The sequence below is a fragment of the Echinococcus granulosus genome, assembly GCF_000524195.1.
Source record: "Echinococcus granulosus chromosome Unknown EG_S00037, whole genome shotgun sequence".
NCBI classification, from domain to species: Eukaryota; Metazoa; Platyhelminthes; class Cestoda; order Cyclophyllidea; family Taeniidae; genus Echinococcus; species Echinococcus granulosus.
In genome coordinates, this window is record NW_020170417.1 from 162,893 (window position 1) to 188,412 (window position 25,520).

General features: G+C 44.1%; 3 protein-coding genes across 3 annotated transcripts in view; 2 read left to right on the forward strand and 1 right to left on the reverse strand. All coding sequences in view use genetic code 11, as the record gives it.

Moving 5' to 3' along the window:
• Positions 1–73: 73 nt before the first annotated feature.
• Positions 74–1,025, forward strand: EGR_05224 (Nucleolar and coiled-body phosphoprotein; the record flags this gene model as incomplete). Its single annotated transcript, XM_024494473.1, has 4 exons — positions 74–101; positions 252–479; positions 555–754; positions 870–1,025. The coding sequence occupies 4 exons, from the start codon at positions 74–76 to the stop codon at positions 1,023–1,025; spliced, it is 612 nt and encodes a 203-aa protein (XP_024351094.1).
• A 1,883-nt stretch (positions 1,026–2,908) lies between these two features.
• Positions 2,909–16,097, reverse strand: EGR_05225 (hypothetical protein; the record flags this gene model as incomplete). The annotated part of the gene is made up of 10 exons (XM_024494474.1): positions 2,909–3,121; positions 3,203–3,267; positions 3,339–3,475; positions 3,654–3,910; positions 4,796–5,166; positions 5,431–6,457; positions 11,780–12,070; positions 15,059–15,420; positions 15,482–15,712; positions 15,764–16,097. The coding sequence occupies 10 exons, from the start codon at positions 16,095–16,097 to the stop codon at positions 2,909–2,911; spliced, it is 3,288 nt and encodes a 1,095-aa protein (XP_024351095.1).
• A 1,061-nt stretch (positions 16,098–17,158) lies between these two features.
• Positions 17,159–25,520, forward strand: part of EGR_05226 (E3 ubiquitin-protein ligase hyd) — a gene marked incomplete at both ends in the record, with an annotated part of 32,429 nt that continues 24,067 nt past the window's right edge. Inside the window, 13 exons of the mRNA XM_024494475.1 lie at positions 17,159–17,241; positions 17,277–17,403; positions 17,448–17,515; positions 17,592–17,808; positions 17,879–18,349; positions 18,382–18,615; positions 18,697–19,693; positions 21,083–21,525; positions 21,590–22,015; positions 22,051–22,135; positions 22,700–23,055; positions 23,216–23,505; positions 24,545–24,953. Coding sequence (XP_024351096.1) covers positions 17,159–17,241; positions 17,277–17,403; positions 17,448–17,515; positions 17,592–17,808; positions 17,879–18,349; positions 18,382–18,615; positions 18,697–19,693; positions 21,083–21,525; positions 21,590–22,015; positions 22,051–22,135; positions 22,700–23,055; positions 23,216–23,505; positions 24,545–24,953 — 4,206 coding nt within the window. The remainder of the gene's footprint in view (positions 17,242–17,276; positions 17,404–17,447; positions 17,516–17,591; positions 17,809–17,878; positions 18,350–18,381; positions 18,616–18,696; positions 19,694–21,082; positions 21,526–21,589; positions 22,016–22,050; positions 22,136–22,699; positions 23,056–23,215; positions 23,506–24,544; positions 24,954–25,520) is intronic.

A 25,520-nucleotide genomic window follows, 5' to 3' on the forward strand; every position in this document is an offset into this window, starting at 1 on the left:
TAGTGAATCCTCGCAATCCAGTTCGGAGGACGAGGTTGCAGCGAAGAAGCCAATTCCTGTTGTGAAGAAGCCGATGTCGGTGAAATCGAAGCAGGAGAGTAGTAAGTCTTCAAGAATCTTCTCAGGTTCCGCCTATGTGTTCGTTTTATTGAACTATCTTTTTTGAGTTTTGTTGATTTCGGTTTTGCTAAAGGAAAAGCCACTATCTACACGTTTGCCGTCTTCGGCTTCTAAGACCTTGTCTGTTTCAGATCAAATACTGGAATCTCACACTGTGTGCTCATTGAAGAATTCAAACTCTGCTGCTCCAAAACGACCAGTCTTGAATGATGACTCGTCGTCTTCAAGTGAGTCGGATCTTCCTGCGAAAAAAAGGAGGTTTGGAACCGAACATCCAACTTCAAAGGGGAAGGATAAGGCGTCAAAGGCCATGATTTCCAAAATTACCGTCTGTGATGCCTCGTACAAAGGCAATGTCGGTAGGTTCATGTTCTACGGGTTCAATTATTCAAATTTGTCGAATCTCCCCCCTTATTTTTATCTCATCTATTTAGGATGTTCTGGCGCTGGCAAATCGAAGAGCGCCACATTGTCCAATGTCATTACTGATGCCGACTCCACACCAAAGACGCCTAGTGCTGTTACAGGAACAGGGACACCGAACTCCGCTAAACAACGACTTCCATTCCGACGTGTCGAGGATGATGCCTACGTGGTTCCACCAGAGTTGGCCGACAACTCTTTTGCTGCGAAGGTACGTTGTAGCCTGAGGGTTCATCTCTGTATGGGTAAAATAGTATACAGATTTGTAAGCAGCAACAACTTATCGTGATATTTTGAGTCAATTGTTGAGCGTTTACCCTTTTCAGCGAGGCGCTCAAGGCAGTTGGGGTGAGCGCGCGGATATGACCCTGAAATTTACTCGGGGTAAGGACTTTCGTCACGAGAAGACCAAGAAGAAACGCGGCACCTACAATGGTGGAATCATCTCCACAGCAGTGTGTTCCTTCAAGTTTAACGAATAGCTGCTCACAACTACCATCCCTACCGCCTTGGCTCCTCTGTACATACGAATGCACCCACTAATGCATCTGTTTGGTTACTTCCAATCTCTGCCTACGGATTGTGACCCTCAGGTTGGGGTTTTCTATGGGATTGAGTAATTTTTGATGTGGTAACCAACTGTTCGTAGTTGCTCAAAGGTAGCAATGCTACTGTGGTGTCTTTGTACTCAAATGCAACAGGTGGATTATACCACTTTCTCGAGGTAGGTCGTGGCAGCTGTTGAAGACGGCTGGTAACAAAACAGATTTTGTGGCTAGAATATGGTAGGCCGTTTGTTACCTCACTAGGCTTCACCCTCGGAATCTCTTATCTATAGTGACGTTCGTCAACTTTATTTGGTAGGGCGATAAGATCATTCTCTATTGCAAAAAATAGATTTGGTTCTACGGGTTCTAGTGGCGCCATTCCATTATTCAGAGGCTCGCTGAATGTCCTACTCAAGTATTTTAAGCATGTGCATTTGGGGGATGGACGAATGCTATGCTACTGATCATGGTTCGAGGAAAACCAAGGCGAAGTTCGTAGGTCCGGTCTGTGTGGGAGCGGTTCGAGTCGAACCGGTACTTTTATTTCCTGATGTTCAACGTGGAAGTGGCAAGTGGAGTGGTCGAAGCATACTGTGACTCAATTCAAACACCTTTGCTTACGACAGCAGTGGTGGTACCCGCACGCGTGATAGCACTGCTTGTGGAAGACTCCAAACAGCATGCCGATAGGGCGATCAACTGCAATAAGACATCTGAATGGTGCAAAAGTTTCAGACACTGATGTGGGTTATTGAGGTTTCCGGCTGAGGCGATTGCCCATCCCCAACAGCTCTTCCTGTCAACACCCGATGAGTGGAATGCCTAGTCGATGCATGGCTTGTCGTAGGTTAGGGTTGTAAGGACGAGTCGTCCTGAGGGAACCGTGAACACAACCAAGAAACATTTTTCAAGTGTTGGTTCAACTGAGGATTAAGTGCCTACAGGCTGAGATGAATCGTGTTGAAGAACAGCAGTGTCCACTCCCCAAGATTTCACCTCTCCGATCTGTTAAATGTGGACGTCTCTTGTGAAAGGTAGACTGCTTCCTCCGAAAACTTGCTTTTTGGTATCGAATAGTCCCAGTAAACGCGTAGATTTCATTGCATTTAGTGAGGATATTTTACATGCGATTCCACTTCTTTTCGAAACAACTTAACTCACTTTGGTTTAGCTAACAGCACACAAGTGATCGCGAAATCCTCACCAGGTGCACCGTTTCGAAGTTTACTTGATTTGACGCCCAAACCATAGACAATATCTTTCAAAAAGACACGATTGACGTCCACTTCTTGGATAACCTCTTGGCTGGATATTTCTCAGTTAGGGTACTACACAAGGAATCAAACTGAGGCACTTTTATTGATGAGGAAGTAAATGCAACGCGTGGAAATGACGTCAACATTCAAAGGCACTGGATAATGAAACGAACAAATCATTGGAAGGAAGATTAATGAGGAAAAAATGGGTGAGATCGTCTATTTGGATGATAACTGAAGGCACGGATAGGTAGATTGCGCCTGAAATTTTGCGGTCCAAATTGAAGATGAGGATCGAAGAGTACGATCTTATAGAAAGACAGATAGTTGTCTCTGAAAGAATAGTTAGATGAGAGAATGATGAATGCAGTTCTGTAGACGCGAGAACGAATAAACTATCTTTTGTGGAAGACTAGGTGGTGGAGATGTTGGTTATGTGGACGTGTTGGATGCTTCAAAGGAGGGAAAAGGACAGAACTCCAGCCTGTGGAGGATCCGGCATATGAAATAATAATATCGACAAGTGTAAATCTGATAGATTCGATTGAGATTAGGGACATTTCATTTCTCCGCAGAACCATCAATTGCAGAAGGTGAAGAAGAGACGGTGGTGGCTGTGGTTCTATGGATGTGTTGGACGAAAAGTTCGCGGACAATACGGATTCTTGCCACCTCAAAGGCCACTACCATCCGATGAAGGTCACGGAAGAAACGACAGTCTAGATGTTTCAACAACTTCTCCAGCTGTCCCACATCATGCTGTTTCAGTAGTACCTTAAAAACAGATCAGAAAAAGTCAAACCAGTAACCAGTAAGAGATCTACAATCGAATTTTTCATGGGTAATTTAGCCCACCGTAAAATGAGCTTCCTCAATGGAATCTATGGCGTCCACATACGACTCGATGAGTTGGGAATTTCCTGAAAGGAACAGGCAACATCGTGACAAGTTTGATGCAGGGGCATTTGTGTACAAGATGAGGGATGCACACCTTTATCAAAGTTGGAGACGGATTCTTGCAGCTTGCGGAGGTCGGAGAACCAACTTTGCTGCTCAAATTCGACGTTCTTCAGACTCGTAGGAAACCAGAGATCGGGATGATGGCGTTGTGTGTGGGGTATGAGAAGACTAGATAAGGCGGCAAAAGAAGAAGCCCGTAATTTCGCATTTCACAATCCGTTTGACTGACCCTTCACAGCTTCCAAAGATACAGGCTAACTAGCATGTACTGGAGTTCTGACTTATGTGTAGAAAGCTACAGGGCTAACGTAATCGAGCCAGAGAACTCCACAAAAGACGAACGTACTGACGATAGTAGACGCAATTCCCTCGTCGCATTTCGACACGTTCCCAGCCGAGAGGAATGCGAGGCGCGATAATGGGATGTTGCCAAGTGGTGGTTCGGGCGCGATTTCGGGAAGAGATCGATCTCTTGCCTCCACCACCGTTACCAGCATCGCCAGTAGTGCAGGAGACGTAAAAACGCCGACCCGACGAAGAGACACCCACTGCCCAACCCGTTGGCAGGGGTAACGAGATGTTACTGTCCAGCTCCAGCAGATCCTGTACGAAGAGAGGAAAGAGGGAAGGAATGATGGCTGCAGCAAGTTGATTTCAATACCGAATCCAATAATGGGCAAAAACGTCATATCAAGAATATATGTTTCGTAGATCAATGGACTTGTGATGGCTTACAAAAGTGGAGCTATTCAAACAACGTCGACTTCTGTAAATCACTCTGGAACAAGTTCTGCACAACGATCCGTAATGGAGCCAATCCTAATGTTTACACAAAATGTTAGACAGTCAGATGCTTCTATTATGAAAATGAGACTTCATTAATTTTGCAAGGGGTCTAAACGACTGGACAATTTCTTTTCATCGAAAAGATCAATTTCAAGGCATCCTGGAAGCAGAATAAGAGAATTCGCTTCTTAGCAAGAATCCTACGGCAATATGGGGTTGAAAAACACTTGATTTGCATGGAATCAACACCATTTAAACAATTTTACTCTGGAGAAAGCATTCTATGCGCATCATCATACTCTGCCACCAACACGTAAATTCCAAGCACCGAAAAATCCACACCTGCAACTGAAATGTCCCAAAAGTAGAAAGCCAAGAAAATATTTGCAGATTTTTTCATGGAACCAGAAAATGATTAGTCCGGCTAGTGCTTAAAAAATAGACTATCAAATGGGTTAAATACCTGTTGACTGCCTTGAAAAAGGCTGAGAGTTTGGGGACGGCAGATACTGCCAAATTCATTTCCTACCAAATAAATCTGAATTTGTAAAAGATAAATAAAGAAGTAGTATTTTGCAAAAAAGGGACTCGATCGCACCTCAGACAACTGCTAAAATTTCTCATATACGGGACTATTTTTGAGTCGTCAAAAAGTTGAGACAAATCAGGATGTCTTCAAGCATTCGAACAGCCCCTTGATACCTTTATTTGGGCATAGAAGTCCACCTGATCAGGCAGAATTAGAGCTGGATCTTGTGGAAGCATGTCCAATGCACAGGTCCCATCACCATCTGTCTGAGTGCTGTCGAGGGGCGAGCCCGAATCATCGCTACGTCGACCCCAGAGCTGGCGTTGAAGCGGCTCCACTGCAGGTAAACGGCGTAGACATCGGCGATGACCTTGCTGCTGATTCTCCTCATCGGAGACCAAGAAAACCTCGTCTTCTTCCTCCCCCTCACCTTTCCCGATGGAATTGCCTTCGTCGAACTGCGGTGGAGGGTAGAGGGTGAGACTCGGAGAATTTGAAGGGGAGGTTGTTGGTACATTTTGTGGATGCACGGTGGAAGATGAACCTGAAAGATGAGCAAGAACGTTTTAATAGTAACAAATGCTCAAAATCGAATGCATTCTTATCAACTTTGCTGGTCAAGATATGAGTCGACCCACGTCTGCCAAACCAACAAATAAACTGTGATGAATCACCAAGTGGAGAGGACTCTATTCCCTTATTCGTCTTGTTCGTCTATGTCTGGCTAACTGCTTCGTTAACTCAGATGCTAGGCTATGGGATAATCAAACCTAGTATAAAAGGCGTATCTTCTCTTCAGCAAACATACTTGATGCAGGTGCCCGGTGTTCACGCGTCCTATCGACAAATGTCGGATCACTGGGGTGTGGAAATGGCGGCAGCAGTTGGTGTGGAGCCGCCAGCACGGAGGCAGCGGCGGCGTTATCTGCAGCAAAGATGGCAGCTGCGGTAGCGAAGTGATTTGCAGCCGCTCTAAACCAGCATGCCGCTGCTGCATTCGGTGGCGGTGGTGGGGCGAAATAGCGAACTTGAGGAGGTGGCAGTGGGGGTGGTGGCGGAGGAAGGGGAGGTGGAGGTGGTGGAGCAGCATGATGGTACCAAGAAGTGGGTTGTCCAGCGTTCAGTGGTGGAGGAGGGCACCAGTAGGGTGCGCACCAGGCTGGGGCTAATCGCTGTGCAAGTTCGTTATCTTCACCGCTGGTGGGATTGGGGGTAGTGGTTTTGCGAAATGATTCATGAGGAGAGGGTGCTAAATCGGAGTAGGGTCCGGTGTCTCCAGAGCAAGTAGTGATTGAGATTTTGGGTCTCACATCGGTATCACTTCTTCCTCGATTACTCCCACTGCTTGAAGTGGTGGCAACGACGGGGGCGGTGTTGTTATTGTCATTTACTTCTCGATGCCGTCTTCGTTGATGGCGATGGTGATGGCGGCTACGTTGTTCCTCCGTAGAATCGGGTCCAAATTTGGAATCGAGATAGCGGGAGAAGTTTCGGAAGCCGGGTGGGAGGTGTGGAGGATGAGGACCCCCTTCGGAGGCAGAATTCTTCCGTCCCCTCCCTTCTTCTTCTTCGCTGTCGTCCGTTACAACAACCCCTCCATCGTCCATCGCTTCCACATTCACAGAATCGTCCTCATCGAGAAAGAGATTTATTGTGGAGGAGGCAGGAGAGGAGGCAGCAGTAGTGTCTGCAGTACGGTGAAGGTACCAGCTGAAAGGTCTGTGTTGAAGCGCTGAGAGTGGATCTAGTGAAGAGGTGGATTTTGAGGTGGATGATTGTTGACTCTGTTGGTGCATTGACAGCATATTGCGCACCGCATGGAGCAGACAGATCAACTAAAATAGCACAGAAAGAATAAGCTGACACCACGGCCAAATATAGAATGCCCGATATAATTTGGACTGGCGTTGGTACTCTTCAGTGCATTACTTTTAGATTCCTCACTGACTGACTTGTCATGAGGAGTTACTTTTGCATTACAGAGCTCAATACAAAGACATTTCCTTGATTATCTACAAATAACTCACTCATCAGGACGCGCTTCTAAGTCATCATTTCCCACTCAAGTTAAAAAAATGCAGCTAAGATCTGTCTACTCGATAAAACTTGTGGAACCATGAGAGGTAGGTGGAATTTTTTTCAGAAACAACTGGGACTAGCCAATAATTGAGAAGTAGGGCCTATTCTTGCACGACAACGCAATACCTCATAAGAAAGAACGCCCAACAGGAGGCTTTATAGTGCATTTTAGGGATGCAGGAATATATTACTTTATCTCCGCAATCATCTAAAGTGGTAATTATCACCCTTCCTTGGTATTGCTCAATCACATGGAAAATCGACAACTCGTAAAATATAGCTTGAATAAAAGCAGAGTCAAGACCTGTCAGGGGTGCCTCCAATCTCAGAAGAGAACCTCCATTTTACTAGTCCAAAAGTTTCTTTTCAGAAGTCAAGCCCCCAAAATTCTAGAACATTCCTCCGCTTGCACTCACATCAAGTTCTCCTCATCAATCACAATGATGTGGAGACAATCTCTGAATGCGCTGGTAACCCCACCAAGGTCAAAGCCACTCAAACCAATTTAAATTCGTAAGAATGGTGAGCATTTAAGACCCCTACCGGGTCATCAAACGACAATGCTTATTCATGCTATAGTCCTGCTGCACCCACAGTACCAGCATCTGGTGGAGATCTTGGTGATGTCCGCGCACACACACGCACAGCAGTATACAAAAAGTTTTGAAATAGTGGGATTTGAAAGCGTTTGCCTCGTTAGAGAAGGATTACAGCCTGTAAACGTTTGCTGTTTCAAACAAGTTTTATCTGAAGAAACAAGTCCTAATAGAAGCACCGGAAACAGCGGTCAAAACGACAGGAGGACTTACTGTAATGCAAGTTTGTTAGGATCAGTTTGATTACCTCAATCTCTTGAACAAGCGGACATAACTGGTTCTCAAGGTGGAGAAAAACACCGAAATCTCCTAAAATTCGTTACTATGTAGACTCCCCTACGTAATACACAAACATAAAAATCCCCTCTAGCAACTTCTCTCGATCCAAGGGTTAGAAATCGGCGGCAGAAGGGATAAGCAACAAAACCACTACAGCTATGATAAAGTAAAATGATTATTTAATGACGTCTTTCTCACGGCAGTGATGTGATTATAAAAAGTAAAAGAATGTTCCACAAATACTACGAAAGAAGCATGGCTGATCCTTCCGACGCAAACGGAAACAGCTGTGGCCGCATGCCAGTTCACTCTTAGAAGGAATAAAAACTATGAGTCCGTTGAATTTGAGAAGGGGGCGTACTGGAATGGAAGGCTTTGAGAAATGTAAGGGATAAAGTGCGCTCAGAAAGGCATGTCGGGTGGCGTCTCCGAACCACGTGTGATTGGCTTATCTATCAACCAATCTCAATGACTTAATCAAAAGCTCTCTTTTGCCATTGGTCATGAAATTGACTCACTTAATCGGCCTCGAAGGTAAGTGGAGAATTAGCTCCTTTTTCGGTTTTATCATGAAGGATACACCAAGCAGAGGACTACGTTAGCTAGACATTTGGTGCTATATCACTATAAAATGGAGTGGGATTCACACATGCCTGCGAATCTGAAGAATTATAAAACGGCAGTGAATCGTCAACTTTGGAGCAAAAATGCTGAAGCCTCCAAGATGAAGGGCTTTAGCAAAGGTGAGAAAAAATGGGCTGGCAAGAGGGGAAGAATGGGGCAGAGGAGGCGGGGAAAAAGAGCGTCGGATGTAAATAGGTGAAGCACCAAGACTGTCGTGAAAACAATGCAGACACATATGCACATATGTGGGGAAAAAGGAACGGAAGGCAAAGCCCAGACTAAAATACGATTATTTATAAATGCGACCTGAGACTCCGACCACTGAACTGCTTTTTGGTCATAAAAAGAGACAATCTGAGGGGAAGGTCAAACTGTCGGGAAAGAGAACCTCTATGTCATCGAGTGAAAGGTGCGATTTTAAGGCTTGAAGGTAACTCGTATATTCTAAATGTACTCAAAGACGAGTGAATAAGGGGTGTCTAGAAAAAAGGAGTACTCGATGAGCGTGATCTCCATCAGGGATAGTTAGGTAGAATTTCACCGCAATTCGACTCTCAAGACGGTACTTAGGGCTCTATCTATACCAATACTTGTCTTCCAGTCCTTCTGTATGTTTATGATACAAATACTTTCAGTAAAGCACGTCTGATCACGTCTTCAAGGGACAATACTTTGGGCGACATGTGATTGGCTCGCCTACTGGCTGACCTCAACTGCTCAATCAGAAGCTCTCTCACTCGCCCAATCAGGCTTGAAGAGAGATATCATAGGCGTAGTGTTTAACCAATGTTCACCTGCTTGTGATTCCCTAGATCCTTCACGATTGACGACGTTTCAGAATTGAAGGTGGTCATGAATCATCCTTTAAATTTCGGAAAAATCCGGAGAATCGACTGTTAAATTTGGTGATTAAAATTACCAAATATTTCAAGCCTAATGGCTCAATAGCAGCAATAGAGATAGATGAAATGAATCCTTTTCTTGCCATGATAGAGCATGGCTAAATACAGAGATTTCGCCAACTGACTGGTTAGATTAAGACTTCAAACATGAAAATTGACCACCATGTACCAAACCACCAAGTAACGAAATATTTGCAGAAGGAACTGCCAGTGACATTTAAAAAGGTGTCAGCTCTGTCGGAGATAGCAGAAGAAATGCCGATTGCTTAAGGTGCTATGTCTGCAAAATTTCATTTTTTATGATCTGGAAAATGAACGCTTTTGAAAATTTGCCTGAATTGTAAATTAATTAGGGGACTTCAAAAACGACTGAACAAGGAGATTCCTGGGGGGCCAAGAAGAAGGTAAATTATCAATGATGAAGGCACTTAAACTTGGGAACAAAATAAACTGCAAAGATATTTTAGTAAAATAATGTCAAATGCTCTGTTACCAACTAGACAGGTATGACTCAGAATTCTGGCTAATCATGTCAAAAAACCTCAGCATTGGATACGGGTGCAAAGGTAAGAAAATTCCACTAAATCTTATCCCTTTCACTGTTCAGTAGATGAGTGCACATTGGAGAACATTTTGAAATAATAAAAGTGTCGCTTTATAAAATTGAATGGTGGCTATTGAGAGATGCAATGACTAGCTGCAGTGCATGTTTATTTGAAGATACTCCTTAGGTGACGAGTGGGCGGATCAAACCATCCTCATGATCGAGACAGAGCGTCTAGAAAGTTTGTGTAATTCCGTATCCCGACAATAAGTAATGTGTTTCGCAAAGCAATCTTTTTGATCCAGGGGTCTAAAACCGGAGATAGAAGAGAAAAACGATGTGAATATTACATTGGTGAGGGCAGTGCGATCTTCCTTCCTTCATAAAGGACAGAAACTTTGACAAATGGGTCAAGCATGCCAGATTAAACCCCTGCTTCTACTTCTAGAGACAAAACAGTTGAAGTACTAGAAGCAGATACCCCTCTATCAATCAAAGCCCGTCTTGACATAAGGTACCCAAAATCTAGACAAAATTGGTGAATGCATCAGTAAGAAATTGTTGCATCCCGCATTTTACTTTATGGATGTCAATGCTTGTAATCATAGGGGATAGCAGCTGTCGATATCCCGTCAATTTTTTCAAAGATGAAATGTATTTTTACGTCACTTAGTGCACTTATGAAGAAAATAATTCAGATTTATAACGAATGGATATAAATGGATTGAAATGAACGGTAATTCCCTATTTTTAATCTCTGCAAGGGGTGATCATGACAGTTTACACGTAAACGACAGAGTAAACATAACGTTTGCTTCCCAAACGTGAATCGGTTTAATAACACCACTGACCTTAATTCAAGGTGAATGCGTTGGAAAGGTTGAGTTCTAATAGGATATTTTGCAAACTTGCGTTTTGACTCGCATTCTCCACCTTTTTGAGAAATAATTAACCAATCTATGCCGCGATCTCATTCTGGGGTTTTGAGAAGTAAAGCACTTGTGACTTTAGAGGCGGCGGATAATTTTTGAGCAAAATGGAGTAATAAACCGGTACTTATTTGTGGCTTCCAACTCCTCAACGCTATTGCGCGCTAAATAATAAGCCATTCATCTACACTGACATGCCCTATCACCAGGGGCCACAGTGGTTCACATATCCGATCTAAGTGAAGAACGAACCACACCCCGTTGGCTGAAATACATCTGCTAAGGATGGCTAAATCTCTCGAGAATCACTTCGGAAGGGTCGAACTCCTAATTTCGAGCTCTGGGGGACCAGTTTTCAAAAAATCGGAACCGGTCTTCAAGAATTGCTTGCCGAGCACCCCTGAATATAAAGTAATGTATCACGGTCTGGGAATACTGTAACTCTTTGCATATTGTTGCCTTTTAGTCAAACATGCGTGGAGTGTGTTCAATATGAAACATTTACGGTCTTTAGCACCACCGCTCAAATTAAGCCATTCGCGATACTATGTGTCTTGAAGAGAGCATGATGCTTGGGACTTTTAAACAGAACCATAGCAACCATCACAGCTAATGAAACAGCTAGCATTAATCTTTGAGTCCGTCTCGCAATACTTTACAATCCACTAGTTAGGTGGCTACGGTTGAAGCAGCAGAGTGACCGCGGAGAGCACCAGAAGGACGTTTAAAAGAATAAACTATGGAGTGAACTATACGACGGGAAAAATCATCGATAGCACATATATATATATATATCTATGAATGATGAAATCGAGATTTAAAGTTATCGACGATCGAAAAGTCTTTTCGTTATTAGCAATTAGCTGATTTCTACGGGGGTGGACTTCAGGTTTAGATTGAGAAAATTTCCCAATCATAGATATGGCTAAACCTAGTCTTGACTGTGACAGCTTCTGAACAGGAGGTAGTTGAATCTTGCAGCATGAAGTGCTAGTGGTGCTGAGAGGCTGACGGCACAAAAGCTCGAACGCCTACAACAGGAGCAGCAGAGGCAGGGATAGTAGCAGGATAGCACAGCCCAAAGCAGTACGTGATGCATGCAATCAGGAATGCAAGGAATGTGATGAGTGCGGAGGGAGAGAGGGAATGGAGGATGGGAAGTCTGAATCCCCCACCCCACGCCTTCGACTAGCCTCCAACGCACAAGGTGCATTGCTGCATTGTGCCGCGCCATACGTTGCCATCCCCACACGCATGCAAACGTCCGCGTGTGCGCGCACGGTCGGCCAGGAGGGCTGTGGCGGGTGGAGGCGTTGGGAATCCACCTACCCTCTTGTAGACCCTCGCCTTTTGCCTCATTCTCCTGCACACCCTTCAACTGATGGGGTAAGAAATTCACTAAACTCGTCTCGAATTTGTAATGCACAGTGAAGGCGAATGGAGCAACAGCTTTAAAGCTGTGGCTCGGTTTCTCTATTGCCCTCTTTCTTAACTTCTGAATGGAAAAATATACTGCTAAAGCTGTTCGACAAAGAGTATCAAAAATCACGATCTTTGTCACCAGATGATGTTCGCAAAGACTAATGGCACCGATGAAAACTTTTCCTCTAGCACCTGGAGACAAAAAATGAAGACTCCACTAGGCTCTTTGTCCAAGTAACAAGTTGTAGTCTAATCGAGGAAGGCATGAGATATGGTTGCCTAGCTAAGAATAGAAGTTAACCAAAAGTATGAAATTGCCTCCCACAGTCATAAAGGGGAAATGCAGCAGCAGCAACAACAACAACAGCAGGAGAAGTAACTGTGAATTGATGTGATTTGGCAAGGATTTTTATTATCAAGACCTGAACAGTTTGTATCAAAGGAATGGCTAAAAACTTTTTAGGTACATAAATGGAAAGAAAAAGGTAACAGAAATTCCTCATTCCTAGTTAAAACCCAGCGAATGAGAGTGAAATAATTAACGGATCTCTAAAGGCTCAATGGAAGGTGGTTACTGAGTTACTGATTGTAGTGTCCAAAATTCGTGAGCAATTGGACGCCCTTTTTTGTAAATGAGGTATTCACCTATTTTCCTACATAACTCGCCCCCAGTTTTATCTTAACTGGAATTGAAAAGAGAGAGAAATAATCACGGAAGGAAGAAATCCTATCCCATCGATTACTCCCTAAAATGTCCCAAAACATATTGTAAACTCCCTTCAAACTCGGTGGTGTTAAGGTGAGGCCGTCTACGCAAATCCATTCAAACATCTTGATATATTCGGCTGGGCCCTATATTCGTTGGAGGGAGTGTACTATTTCTGTAGTCACACCTTGGTAGCTACCCAAGATGTAGGACAAATTAGCTAAAACTGCGAATTAGGCCCTTATAATCATAAACCAGAAAGTATGGTAGCAGTTACCGTAAACTGGTGTAGTGCAACAACTGGCAATAGAAAGAGCTTTATAACTCCTGGCTGAACAAAACTATACTGTGGGTTTCATGATGAATAAAAATATAAAAAAATAGACAAAAAATCTTCATTTGGGAGCTGTTTCACTGTAAACAGGAGGTATCAAAGCTCAAGCCAAGTTGACAGTTGCCTATTCTACTCAAGAGAAGGCATTCATATGCTTGATCGCCCGCTTTGGTGATCTGTAGCCACTGATCTAACAAGGTTGTTAAAAATACCACACATATGTCGACGTCTACTATCAAGGACCCTAGATCTGGTGTAAATAGAGCATACCTGAGAAATGCATGCAGGCATCCTGAAGAGGTGTGCACACAACGATGCCTTTAAATGTCTAGCCATAACTTAAAGTAAATTCAGAGGCTGAAAATAAACCAGATTACATCTATTTACTGTTGAAATTTAATTTAGTGGCCAAATCATTAGGTAAAGTAGCATCGAAAAAATGGTGGACATTTTGAACATGCTACTGAACTACGAAATCATCAAGAAGTGCTCTGCAACACCTTCTAAATACCTACTGTTAAAAAAAAGGAGACGCAAGACTTTGGTCCTTAGAAGTAGGTATTTCTACATCTTGGGAGTTTTGCATTGTCACACAAATTGGACAAATATTCGCGCAGACTTTGGGCCGTTTCTGCGTACGAAATGCCTCGCCTAAGGCTACCACCTTAAAGGTCAAAGTTTTGTGATTACCGGTGCAAAGGGGTTAACTGCAATCTATGCAACGCTTGGATATAAGGTAGAATAAACACTTTGGTCAACCTTCTACTTTTATGTGAATGCAAGATTAAAATGGGCGCAAAAAATATGAAGATAGGGGATGAAAACCAACGGGAAAAAGAAAATTACACAAATTAAACCTACAGGAACTAGGTTAGCATGGCAGAGCAAACTTTCAGTTGAGGTTTATTCACATTGTGCCATTTTGGGCACTTTCTATCTACTTCAAGGAGCTAGTAGGCTAACCCACCTGTAATATAGGCTTGTTTGAATAGCCCTGTTAGGTGACAAGCGGTCAAATTGCGCCAGCCTGTCTCGTGACTGAGCAGACGTAACCGATTCTCAAAAAGGAGATGGATACTAATCCACTAGCAAATTTCGTTAATTTTTAAATCCCCTCCCGTACTACATAAACATAAGACGTCCCCCTACAGCCAATTTTTTGATTCAAGAGTCAAAAACCGGAGGTAGAGGCGACCAGCGGAACAGCTACACGTCTATCTTTAGACTAAGTACTACGATTCTAGGACATATAAGAGTGAATAGAAGAGGTTTGTGTACAACTAAGTTGCAGACAATTTTACAAAGAAAGCTAAATCAACATTGCACTTTTACCACTTGTCAATACTTTATTCAATTTCGGCTGAAATTGTTAAAAGTAAGAAGAAAACAGACACGGTTATTGCAAAAACCCATACCTTAGAGGACAATTTAGTTAAAATGAAGGAAAGAGTGACGTGCGAAATGATGAATAAGTGAGGTGTTAAAGAAACCTACTTAAGAACGTTTGGCATTTAAAACAAACTACGCGAAATAATAACAATGAGAACAAATAGGGATGATAAAAGTCAAAAAAACATTTAATTAGGTTGCCACTTCCCTAAAAACTTGCGGCGAATCGCACAGATGAAGAATTCGCTTTGCTTGGAAGCTATCTCATCTGTATGAAGAGGACCCGAAGAGCTGACACAAAAGAAAGCAACGAAACAGAGAGAAGAAAAGCACGTTAAAAGGGACAATACTTAAAGAAAAATCCAAAGATGATCGTTCAGTAAAAGTGAATATGGTAGCAGCGAAAACAAGTGAAATTATGAGTGCATAAAAAGGGTTTTATCGTTTGATGAGTTTTAGTAAATCAAAGAAATATTCGATCACTATACTGCTACGACAAGTAAAGGAGGAGCGGCAGCGATTGTGATAGCTTAACCCATCTACCATGCGCTGTGCTACACTCGGTGGATTGAATCTACGATCAACAAGGGCATTAGGAGAAGTAGCAACAAGAAGAACTGGGCCCGATTCACCTCATCCCTGTTGAAGTCCTGCAACGAGGACGGAGAGGAACCTGCGTAGCATGAGGAGGCCGAGGAAGGAGAGGAAAGATAGTAGGGGTCGATGTCGCCGAAATTCGGTCCGGAGACAGTTGGATGAGGTGGTAGCAGCTGCGATGCCGGTGGTGGCAGTGATGGTGTTGGCAGGGGTTGAGGTATCGATTGCGGTGGAAAGAGGAGGAGCGGAGTGGTGTGTGGATGGTAGTGTAAGGGAGTAGCTACTACCGGGTAGTGAAGGGCCTGGTGTTGATGGTGGTGGTGGTGATGAGTGCTGCTGGCCCATGAAGGATGTGTTGATTGGCGACCTGAGTCACTCTTCGCCTTGGCAGAGAGGACTGGAAAGTGGAATATAATAAGACTGGTCAAATTCCTTCGTCTACCTCTTACGTAACTCACCAGGTTGGAAGGACGTGACTTCAAGAAGCTGCTGAAGTCGTCGCTCCAGATACTGTAAATGCTCAAATGACATATTCTCCATGCAATAGGATTTAGATTTTGAAGACTTGGAAGGCTGGTTTCCAAGGGCATGACGTGAACCCGGGAAGGAGATGGATTGGGGAATAGCCCCACTGATTTCACCTCTTTTTGGTGTGGTTGAACCGGGAGTTGCACCTGACCTAAGGAAGTCTAAAGAAGAAGAAGATTAGACAAAAGCATTAGGAAAACTAATAGACCTACGTGCACTGCGGTGAAGCTGCTGAAATTCCTGATTCGTTTCAGGCTGACCACCACGTACAGGCGTGCTAGGTTGACTAGCAGGATAGCGTCTACGTTGGGCATCGTTGTTAGCAGTGGGTTGGTACTGCGCAGCAAAGAAGGGTCTGACAACTGTAGAGGGGCGAACACGACCCAGTGAAGAAGTGGTGACTGTGGAACTGACCGGAGTTTGGGATGTGGGTGGCGGGTGTTTCTCAGAGGTGCGCCTACCAAAAATAGGCAGTTTGGATGGCCGCAAAACACTTGAAGCGCCACTCGACTTACTCGAAAATAAGTGCGAGTCTTGCCCTGACATCATGCGGGTACCCCAACTTGACTACATCGTAAGTCTAAAACATCAGTTCCAAAAAAGCAAATGAACGCAACATCCAAGACGTGGGTATATTTGAAAAGCATACAAAAAAGTAACTAACAGAAAATAAACGCAGGCCATTGAAACACCCGCAAATTTGTTGTTTACTAAATTAAACGAAAAAGTTATACTAGTAAACAGTTCTAGTGCAAATTAGCGTAAAATGGTTAGTCGCACACCTGCCGCAAATGCGTTTTGCACATAGAAGCAGTAAGCAACCAGTATTTTAATGCATAAAATGGAGAGAAAGAGTAAGAATCACCAGTACCACAAACTGATTTTACTCCAGCAAGTTAAAAATACACCATCAAATTAGAAGACTTAAACAACTACCTTAAGGACGCGCAACAAGTGATTAACAAGTGAAAGGTTTTTAGTGATGTTGCAAGCTTTGAGCGTAATAACTTAAACTTTAACCCTTAGTGTGCAAAAAATTTAAAAAGGCTAGGAATTACGCAATTTACCCAAACGAAGACACTCACTGGATAAAACCATCAAAGCCAGTAAGTGCCACTTTAGTTACTTTAATATATTGAAAGCAGCTGCGACCTTTTAATTATGCATTCTTAGGCGCCGTAGTAAGGCGCAGGAAGTTGCAGTGGTATAGCATAAAACACCACTAATGTGCGAAAGTTCGTGGTCGGCTGGCATGACTAAGAGGGCATCCGGCTGGGTGTAAACACAAGTGTCTTTGCAACTTTACCAAAAATCAAGTGCTTCTATCTGTCTTGCACACATTTTATCCTTTTTAAGTGTTTTTCTGGGCGAAATTTGGAATCTATTCATTTTTTTTCATGTTTAATACATTAAGGGCATATCACCTTTCACCTTAAGGAAGAATAGATGCAAGTATTTTGAAGACAATTTAGCACATTTTGTTTCGTAATTTTCCACTACGTCCTTTTTGGTTTAATTGATCAATGAATCGTCTCGAAGGTTAACCGAGGTGGTTGAGGTGTTGGTACTTTGGTGCGTGAAACTGATAAACTGCATCTGTGTCGGGAATGTCGTGTCCCTTCTTTTTCGTCTCTCGCAGACCTAAAAGTGGCACATCGCAAGTTCAGTTACAGACTGATTTATATGACTGGTATGCTTAAAATGTTCTATTTACACAATGGCTAGCTTAAAGAATATTTCGGACCAAATAAAGAAAGATGGCGTTTACGTGCCCGAGGTTTTACGGCCTCTTGTCCGATGCGTTATCGTCGAAACTGCTGTTGGGCCCTCCCACATAGCATTTCGACTTCAAGTAATTATTATGAACCCACTTTTACTTATTATTCTTTCCCTAAGGATGGGCGGGTTTGTCGTTTGTCGTACTCGCTCCGTGCGGACAAATTAGTGTGTGTCAACGAAAGAAAGTAAAGTAGTGCACTTTTGACAACATTGATATAGACGAGGGCGTTCTTCAGATTCAAGAACTGAATTTTCTTACAGTCGGGGGAGCAACGCTGGCTCAGTCCGGGTTCCCAATGCGCCTGTAGCTCTACGAACACTACGTGCACCAATGAGTGTTCTGGGAAGGGGTAGCAGATCTATGAGTCTGTTTAGAGAAATGCAACGTCAGGGTCTCTATCTGCGACCTCTAAGTTCTCAAATATCCCCAGCCGACGTTCCCGAAAATCTCATCGAACAATGTCAAATGGTTTTGCAGGTAACTAGGCACTTACGAGAACTTTTTCAACGAAAGCATATTGTTAATTGCTATTCGTGCTGTTAAATAGGGCAAATCAAGACAGTTGATCATACGAGAGCTACAACGCACTAACTTAGATGTCAATATGGCTGTCAACAACATGCTATCGCGTGAGGACGAGGCAGATTTTAACGGCGCTTCTGGAGCTGTTAACATTGGTGATGAGTGGGAAGATGATGCAGAGGATATTTTTTCCCTACTCGACCATCCTGAGGGTTTGCTCTTGGAAGGGGAAGGCGGTTTCCAGGAGGACATTATTGATCGATCCTCATCCCCGCGATTTAGAAGAGAAATTCTTATGGATTGTGGTAACGTGCAAGTTATGCCTCTTAATTATCCTTCACTAGATCGAACCCTTGGTGATCATGCCACCTACACTGATCGCCGAAAACGTAGGAGATTCGATACACCAGGACTCCTGCGGAATTCGGAGACTTACGGGGGTCGCACGGCAGAGTCTCGTCTATTTTTACGCAATATGGGACTTCCAGACGAAAAGGTAGTGTGTTTATTCCAATTATTTATACATAGGTTCTTCATCAGGAGGAAGAAAGTGGTTGTGAAACGGTATCAGGGTCCACAAAATGCGTTGAGAGCAACGTGCAGCTGGGTGATCACCTCGAGTTTTGGCCCACAAACTCGGCTGAATCAGTGGGCTCGCATTTTGTTAGTATTGCTGCTCTCTACACCGAACTCGTCGCAATTAACAGTCGTGGTGAACTCCACCAATGGAAATGGCAAAGTCCCGAACCCTTTAGCCCACATGTGCGTGACTGCCATCTACCATATGCGTTTTGCGCTTCTCTTTCATACCCAATGGTTACTCTTGCGCATTCACTTTTTTAGGGTATCAATTCACCTCCATTCAATCTGATAGAACAGCCAGAAACTGATGCATCACCAGTTAATCATCGCCATCCCCGCTCCACTAGTCTGGGCATCACCCATGAAAAGGTGGTTTCCCTCTCGGGATGCGTCACCCGTGCGTCGATTATGACAGCCTCTGGAGCTATCGCCACGTGGATGGATGAGATGCTACCCAGTCTCTTTCACTCTGCTGCTCCTGCATCTTCAGCTGCTGCCACCGGGGCAACTGCTGCTCTCATGCGTCTCGAGCATCCCGCGATACATTTCAATGAGCTGAAGGCGGAGGTTGTTATTCGTATCTCAACTGCACCGCTTATCACTGTGGTCCAGTGCGCTTCCGGCGCAGTTTTTTGGTGGGGTGTTCTGCCCTCCTACATTAGACAACGCAACGTGGAAAAACAGAGACACCCTGGTTCTGCATCAGCTGCTCCTACCACAACTACTTCAACAACATCCGCTTCTGCTAGTCGCCATCGAAGCACTAGTGGCAGCTCCGAAGCGGGCTCAAAAACGCCAGCTGCTGCCACCACTGTTAACACTTGCGCCCCACCTCTCAGTCCAGGCGATTTGGTGTGTATGAGGAACGCGCCGATGTTCCACGCCGGTGCAATTGGTTTCACATTGATCAACGGCGTACCAAAGGTGGGCGTATTGTTGGAGGATGCGTGGAAGCTGACGGACGTGTGTCGTTTCCGTGTGAAGTCGCCCTCAGCGCTGAGGAGTCAGACTGGCGTTGTAGTCATGGTGACGGGTGGTAGCACAGTTGCGGGGAAAAGCAGTTCGACGGAAGCGGTTCACGCTCTTACTTGTCCCTACGTTCAAGCCGCTGCTGCTGCTGCCGCGGCTGCTGCGCAAACTGACCACGAACCTCCACCGACCGACTCGGGTGCAATGGAGATGCCCCCACCTCCTTCACCCGCCTCATCTACGTGCTCAGATCACTCGGGTCCCGTGAAAGTCAGCCCGAGAGCTTTCAGTGAGTGATCACTTTTTGAAGTCGGATCCTTGAATATTCCAAGGCGTTAAAGAGTTGGGAGTTTTTGCTCTTTGATGAGACGCCGCCTTTCTATTCTTGAAACATTAGAAATTACATAGTGGTTCCTTGCTCTACTGAATGGTGTTTGTTATTCAGGAGAAGAAATTACTTATATTCGAAAGTTTCTTTAGTGCTTAATTTATCCAGATCTTAGTGATCGCCGAAATGGAGTCGTGGTTTTTTCATTTTAATGCATGATCACTTCGTAAGCAGACTCAGGATTTTGTCGTCCTCCCATGCGAGATAAGTAAACATGAGACCTTTTCCTATCATCCTCAATTCGGCTCAGTCCTTTAAATTTGTTTTCCATGTGGTGACTAACGATTTATGAACGTGCGAGTAGACCCTGAAAAGTTTTGGTTATTGAAAACGTTCTGAATATTGTTCTGCTGCGTTGTACTAAACGACAATTATTTTCAGTCACAGGGTATTGGCCTTACAACTTGTCCGATCGGAAAGTATTTATTTTTTTTTCATTGTTTAAGTTAGTTAGGCGAAGCTTATCGTATTTCTATTTTTCAAGGTCTTTTAAAGCTAGGGTTTTGAACATGGAAAAATCTATCTAGAGGTTCAATTTCTTTGTTGGAATTCAGAATTTGCGTTTGTTGGTGTTACTTCCAGTTCTCGGTTCCTCGATCTCAGCTGCCTTAATTGCTGCTGTCCCAGTTAACTAGCCTTCCCTCGAGATAAAAAGACAATTTTTCGATACTTCCGATAATTTCCTAGACTAGTCTATGTTTCTTTACTCCTTTGGTGTGTTACTTCTGCCGTTCATTAGTCATGTCCTATTATTTTAACCAAACTTGGTTTTTACCTTAAAATCGCCGTAAAATTCTTTTGGATTAATGCACTTAATGTTAGATTTGACTTCTGAGTAATTTGTCCACATCATTAAGTACCCTTTTTTCTACCGAATGCTATGCTTTTTGTGAGCAGCGCAGAAGAGTGTCACACCTTCTGTGAAATGTGCGATTCTCATGTTATTTTACTTAATTTAGTATTGTTTTGTGTTCAGCACTCTCTTTGGTGTTCGGTCTTATTAATTGTTGATCAGCCACATCAAAAATTAGTCGATTTTACACACCTTCAGTTGTCTTTCATCGAATATTGCTAGACTTTCTGTTCTCTTTTTTATTAGAAGCTAAAATCTTAATTATCTACAGATCAGGGAGGTCGCACATCTGGTTTATTGTAAATATAACCATTCCGAGACAATTTAATTCAACCAATTATCGTTCAGTGATAAAGATCACATGTCACATTTTTGTGATGCGCGAACTCAGATAGTGACTCAGTACCTCATTGAATTGTTTTTTTTGGCCCCCATAGAGCGCAAAAAAGCTCCAAGCACCTCAAGTGACGGTAGCGGGAACGGTGGCGGGGCAAGTGGAAGCAGTACTCGTCGTGGATCCGATCAGTTGGATCAACAACAGCAGCAGTTAACGAAACAAACTACCAAGCCAACCACATTGAAGCCGCAGCACGACGAAGAGATTGAAGATTGGTGTTTGAGCGAAGTGATCTTCGTGGAGGATGGTCGGACTCAACCGGTGGGTGTGCTGCTGAAAATCGACGGGACCATCGCCGCGGTGAAGTTCCTCAAGGAGCAGGATCGCGCCTGTCTGGCCGCTCGCTGTCCTTCTGCTCCCGTCTGTCTCTTCATCAATCATATCACAAAAACCGCTCATACTCTTCAGAAATCATTCGTTGCTCCTCCCACTACCTCTTCCCCTTCGCTTGTTGCTCCACATGATCCTATGGCCTGGCTAAACGTGAGCTGTCTTCCACTTTTCGCATTTTGGACTTTTTCCTCTAACCCAGATTATACCTTCTTAGGATTGCCGTTTGTTGAAAAAGGACGACTTGATGCAAGTGAAGCAGTCTGTAGGTGGGGGACTCTCCCAGCGCGTGCCAGACTTCGTTCAGGCGACACCGCGTCACATCTCGATGAACTTTCTTACCACTAAGTCAAATTCCATGCCCTCCAACATCTCTAAAAAGCGAATTTTTGCCCTAGCGCCGGAGAATTCGCGTCTCCATGCTATTGTCGGTCGAGTGGAAACAGAAATTGCGATCGGGAGTGGTGAGGATCAACGAATGCGACATTTAGAATACCATGTCTTCACACTGAATGGAAAGACCGTGTCGTCTCGACGATTGCCAGCTCTTTCCAAATCCACGGGTGCTCCGGATAACGCTATCGATACAGACGGAGCGAAGAGCTCCCTCTACTCTGACATTATGCTCACGTGTCCTGCTGAGGTTTGTCTTCGTTAATGTTTTTCGATCTGGACTAGGAGGAAACATTCTTTTTGAATCTAGCGCAATTTCGGCACCAAAGGGAATTGAGACGTATACGCGCTTTAACCCACCGATTAATAAGTAATTTTACAAGCCTGAGGCATCGAATCAGGTCACATAGCTTCCTATTACCAAATCTAACAATTAGGACTAATTTATCAATTGCCCTATAGGTTAAATCTGCTTGCAGTACATCTCACCTGTCTTCAATTTCAATGAGAAGTAGATTTCATATCGGGAAATGTGATTCATCCATCTCAGTGACTGAATTATTGACTGTCACTTCCAATGTTCCTGGATCACTTCATCTAGGTACCAGTTTGTGACACTTACTCCCGTTTCAAAAATGACACTTTGTTCTCACTTTCGCAGTATTTTTAGTATTTCTGGACGACCTAAAGTCCATTTGCTCATAATATCGCAGCTTAAACGCCTAGTCTATTTTAAAAGTAGAGGGAACTATGGAGCCCTATTTCCACTGCTATCTGTATGGAATGACTGCGACATTTTTTGCGTTCGGAGACACGTTCAAATAAGCAACAAACGAAAAAGAACTATGATTTTTTGAAGCAAAGAGTTCTTTAACAATATTGTATTACCATAATCTCTTATTTCAGCGCCCCTTGTTGTTGCGCGACTCTGCAGGGGTAGTGTTCCCTTTTCTACCACCCTCACGTCCTGGTCAGGAGTCCTGGGTGTTTCCTCCATGGCTAGACCTGCCTGCGGTACAGTGCGCCGCCCTTTCCTGGATTAGCGCCTCCCCGCCACGCACCACACCTGCCACCACTCTCACTCCTGCTTCCCAACGCGACACTGAGACGACCACCACGTCTTCTACATCTAGGGCAAGCGGTGAAAACAGCAAGAAATTGACCTTAGCTTCTGCTGCTGCTAGAGATCTTCAGGGCGACCCACGCCTCCTACTGGGTGTGGTGGTTGTCAGAGAGACTAGTCTTTTGCAGCACATCCTGCGTGCTGATGAGGCAAAGGTGGAGGAAGCGGTAAATCGAGAGTTTGAAATGTCCCTTTTATACCTGCGTCCTTTGCACCACGCCTAGAAACTATTTTCCATTTGATCTGCTATTAGTGCCTTCCCTTGAACTAGTTCGTAGCTTGCCTGTATGTATGGAGAACTTAAACCACATTTTATCGAATATTCAGCTTCGACTGTTGAGCACGGCACCACCTAGTCGAGTGGAGTTAGTGGCAAGCGAGATGGCTGACGGTCATCGAACTATCCTTCATGTGGCCGTATTAATGTGTGCTCCGATGGCTCGTGAGACACCCGAGATGGCCGAGCACTTAGAAAACATCCTCAAGCGCACGGGCAGTGGCAGCAGCGGTTCCACATCTGCCCCACCACCGCAGCCCCCACCCCCACCCTCCGACGGCAGTGGGTGGACCACCATTTCGCCCTCCCCGCCTCCGCCACCCCCTCCGCCCCTTCCAAGGTCACTGCACTCCCTTCTAAATCTGTGAGCCAGTTGGTTGATTTTCAACGCTCTGTCATTCTTCTCTACCCAACTTATTTTCTGATCAGAAGCTCAAGTGTTAAAGATTTTGAAGAGTTCAGTTAAGGTCCATAATTTTCACACCTCTGCTACCGATCATGCCGATTTGAAACAAATCTCTCAAATGGTTTTCTTGAGATAATTTTGCTTCCTAACCAATATGATGTCCCAATTCGAGTTTTCTTATGTTTGATTCCATGGCAGACCTTTGAGTTTCACTATTGTGCTCCTCCTATTACATCCAAGTCTATTTTGTTTTCAAATACCTTTTTAAGTCGTTCAATAATACTTCTGTGATCAGAAAGACAAAAGCCCAAACTGGTTGTCGTGAATTTGAGTCTTTCAAAGTTGAAACAGCGTTTTTATCTTTTTGTCTCAGACAGAGGGCATACGTGGTCCCTTTCACTTATAATTACAGACGTTAAATAACGTCAGAATGATTTGTTTTCATCCTTACTTTCTCGTATTTATTTGTGTTATCCATATGCAAATAATGGTGTTACACTGTCAACATCACCCATGGTAGAGACTGATGCATTTGTCACGCTAATTATGTTTTCTTTGTAATTTACTCCTCACATCGTTATTCCACCAGTGTAACGGAGCTATTGTTGCAATCAAACGTCTGGATTTCATTGGATTACTCGAAAATATCTACTTTGTAGTTACAATTCCTGCGTTTCCATAGAAGTTTAACGCATCGGCACAAACGTTTCAGCGCCTTAACTGAGGAAGCCAGTGTAATTTATAATACCATTTTTTACTCGATCTTTTCCTTTAAAATACTTTTATGTAATAAGCTTTTGTTCCCCTTCTTGATAATGGGTATTGCAACTGTGCAATGGTAGGCTCATCTTCAATTCGTCGATTTTTTCAAGCTTAACGAGTAATATTAACTTTCCACAGCTACCCACACTTGCCCTTAGTGGAAGTAGAGCATTTGGATGAAAATTCAATGAATCTTTTGTTCTGTTGGCAGAAGCGCTTCTAGCAACCAGCGCTTGTCAAACGCTGGGGCGGCGTCAAGCGCCGCCACCGCCTCCTCCTCCACCTCTTCGGTCCACGACCTCTTCATTCGCTCGCCTCTGGAGGCGGCGGCAGCAAGTGTTGTGGAAGCAGCGGCTGCGGTATCAGTGGCCGTAGCCTCCTCCTCATCCACGTCATCTGGTGGCCACTTCTGTCACATGGCCCCTCTGCCGGCGACAGAGGAGGCGTCGCGTCGAGTCGCCTCGCATCGAATCCTTCGCGCTCTCATCCTCCATCCCCGACTGCGCACCCTTCTGCCGCATCTCCTTTCATGCCTTTCAGACGACGGACTGACGCCATTCATGCTGGCTATCCAATGCAAGGCTTACCAAGTGGCTGTGTTTCTGCTAGACTTTCTTGCTGTAAGATAGCATCTCGTCCTTTATCCGTAGAGCTATCAAATAATAATCATCAGACATTGTAAACTCCACCATCTTGACGATTTTCATTTACTGGCGACATGCTGAATTGTAGACGCTATTATGTCTCCTTTCTGCATACTGATCTCGATTAACGACCGATATTAGATTTTCTTGGGGCTTCTCTTGGGCTCTGACAAGCCTACCTTTTCGCATGGCAGCTTTGATATCTATTATGCTCAAACCTTACTTTTGAACCGTTGTGTACCTCATTCATTGGGGCGGTTTTTGTTAGATATTTCCTCCAGGTTTTTTGGATAGGGACCAGCTGTCAAATTTACTTTGACCACGTCCGATGGCTGCCAAATAGCCTTTGCATTAGTGATGCTGATGGTTTCTGTGAATTTATTATGCCATTGCTCGCTTTTGCCTCTTTCCCTTCTTGCCCAATTAGCAGCACGCCATCGCCGAGAGCCGTGTAGCATTGATCTCCATCGGATTTGTGAAAACCAATTCTGGTGGTGGATGAATCTTCGCTTATTGCTACACTTTTAACCATTCATCTCTTTA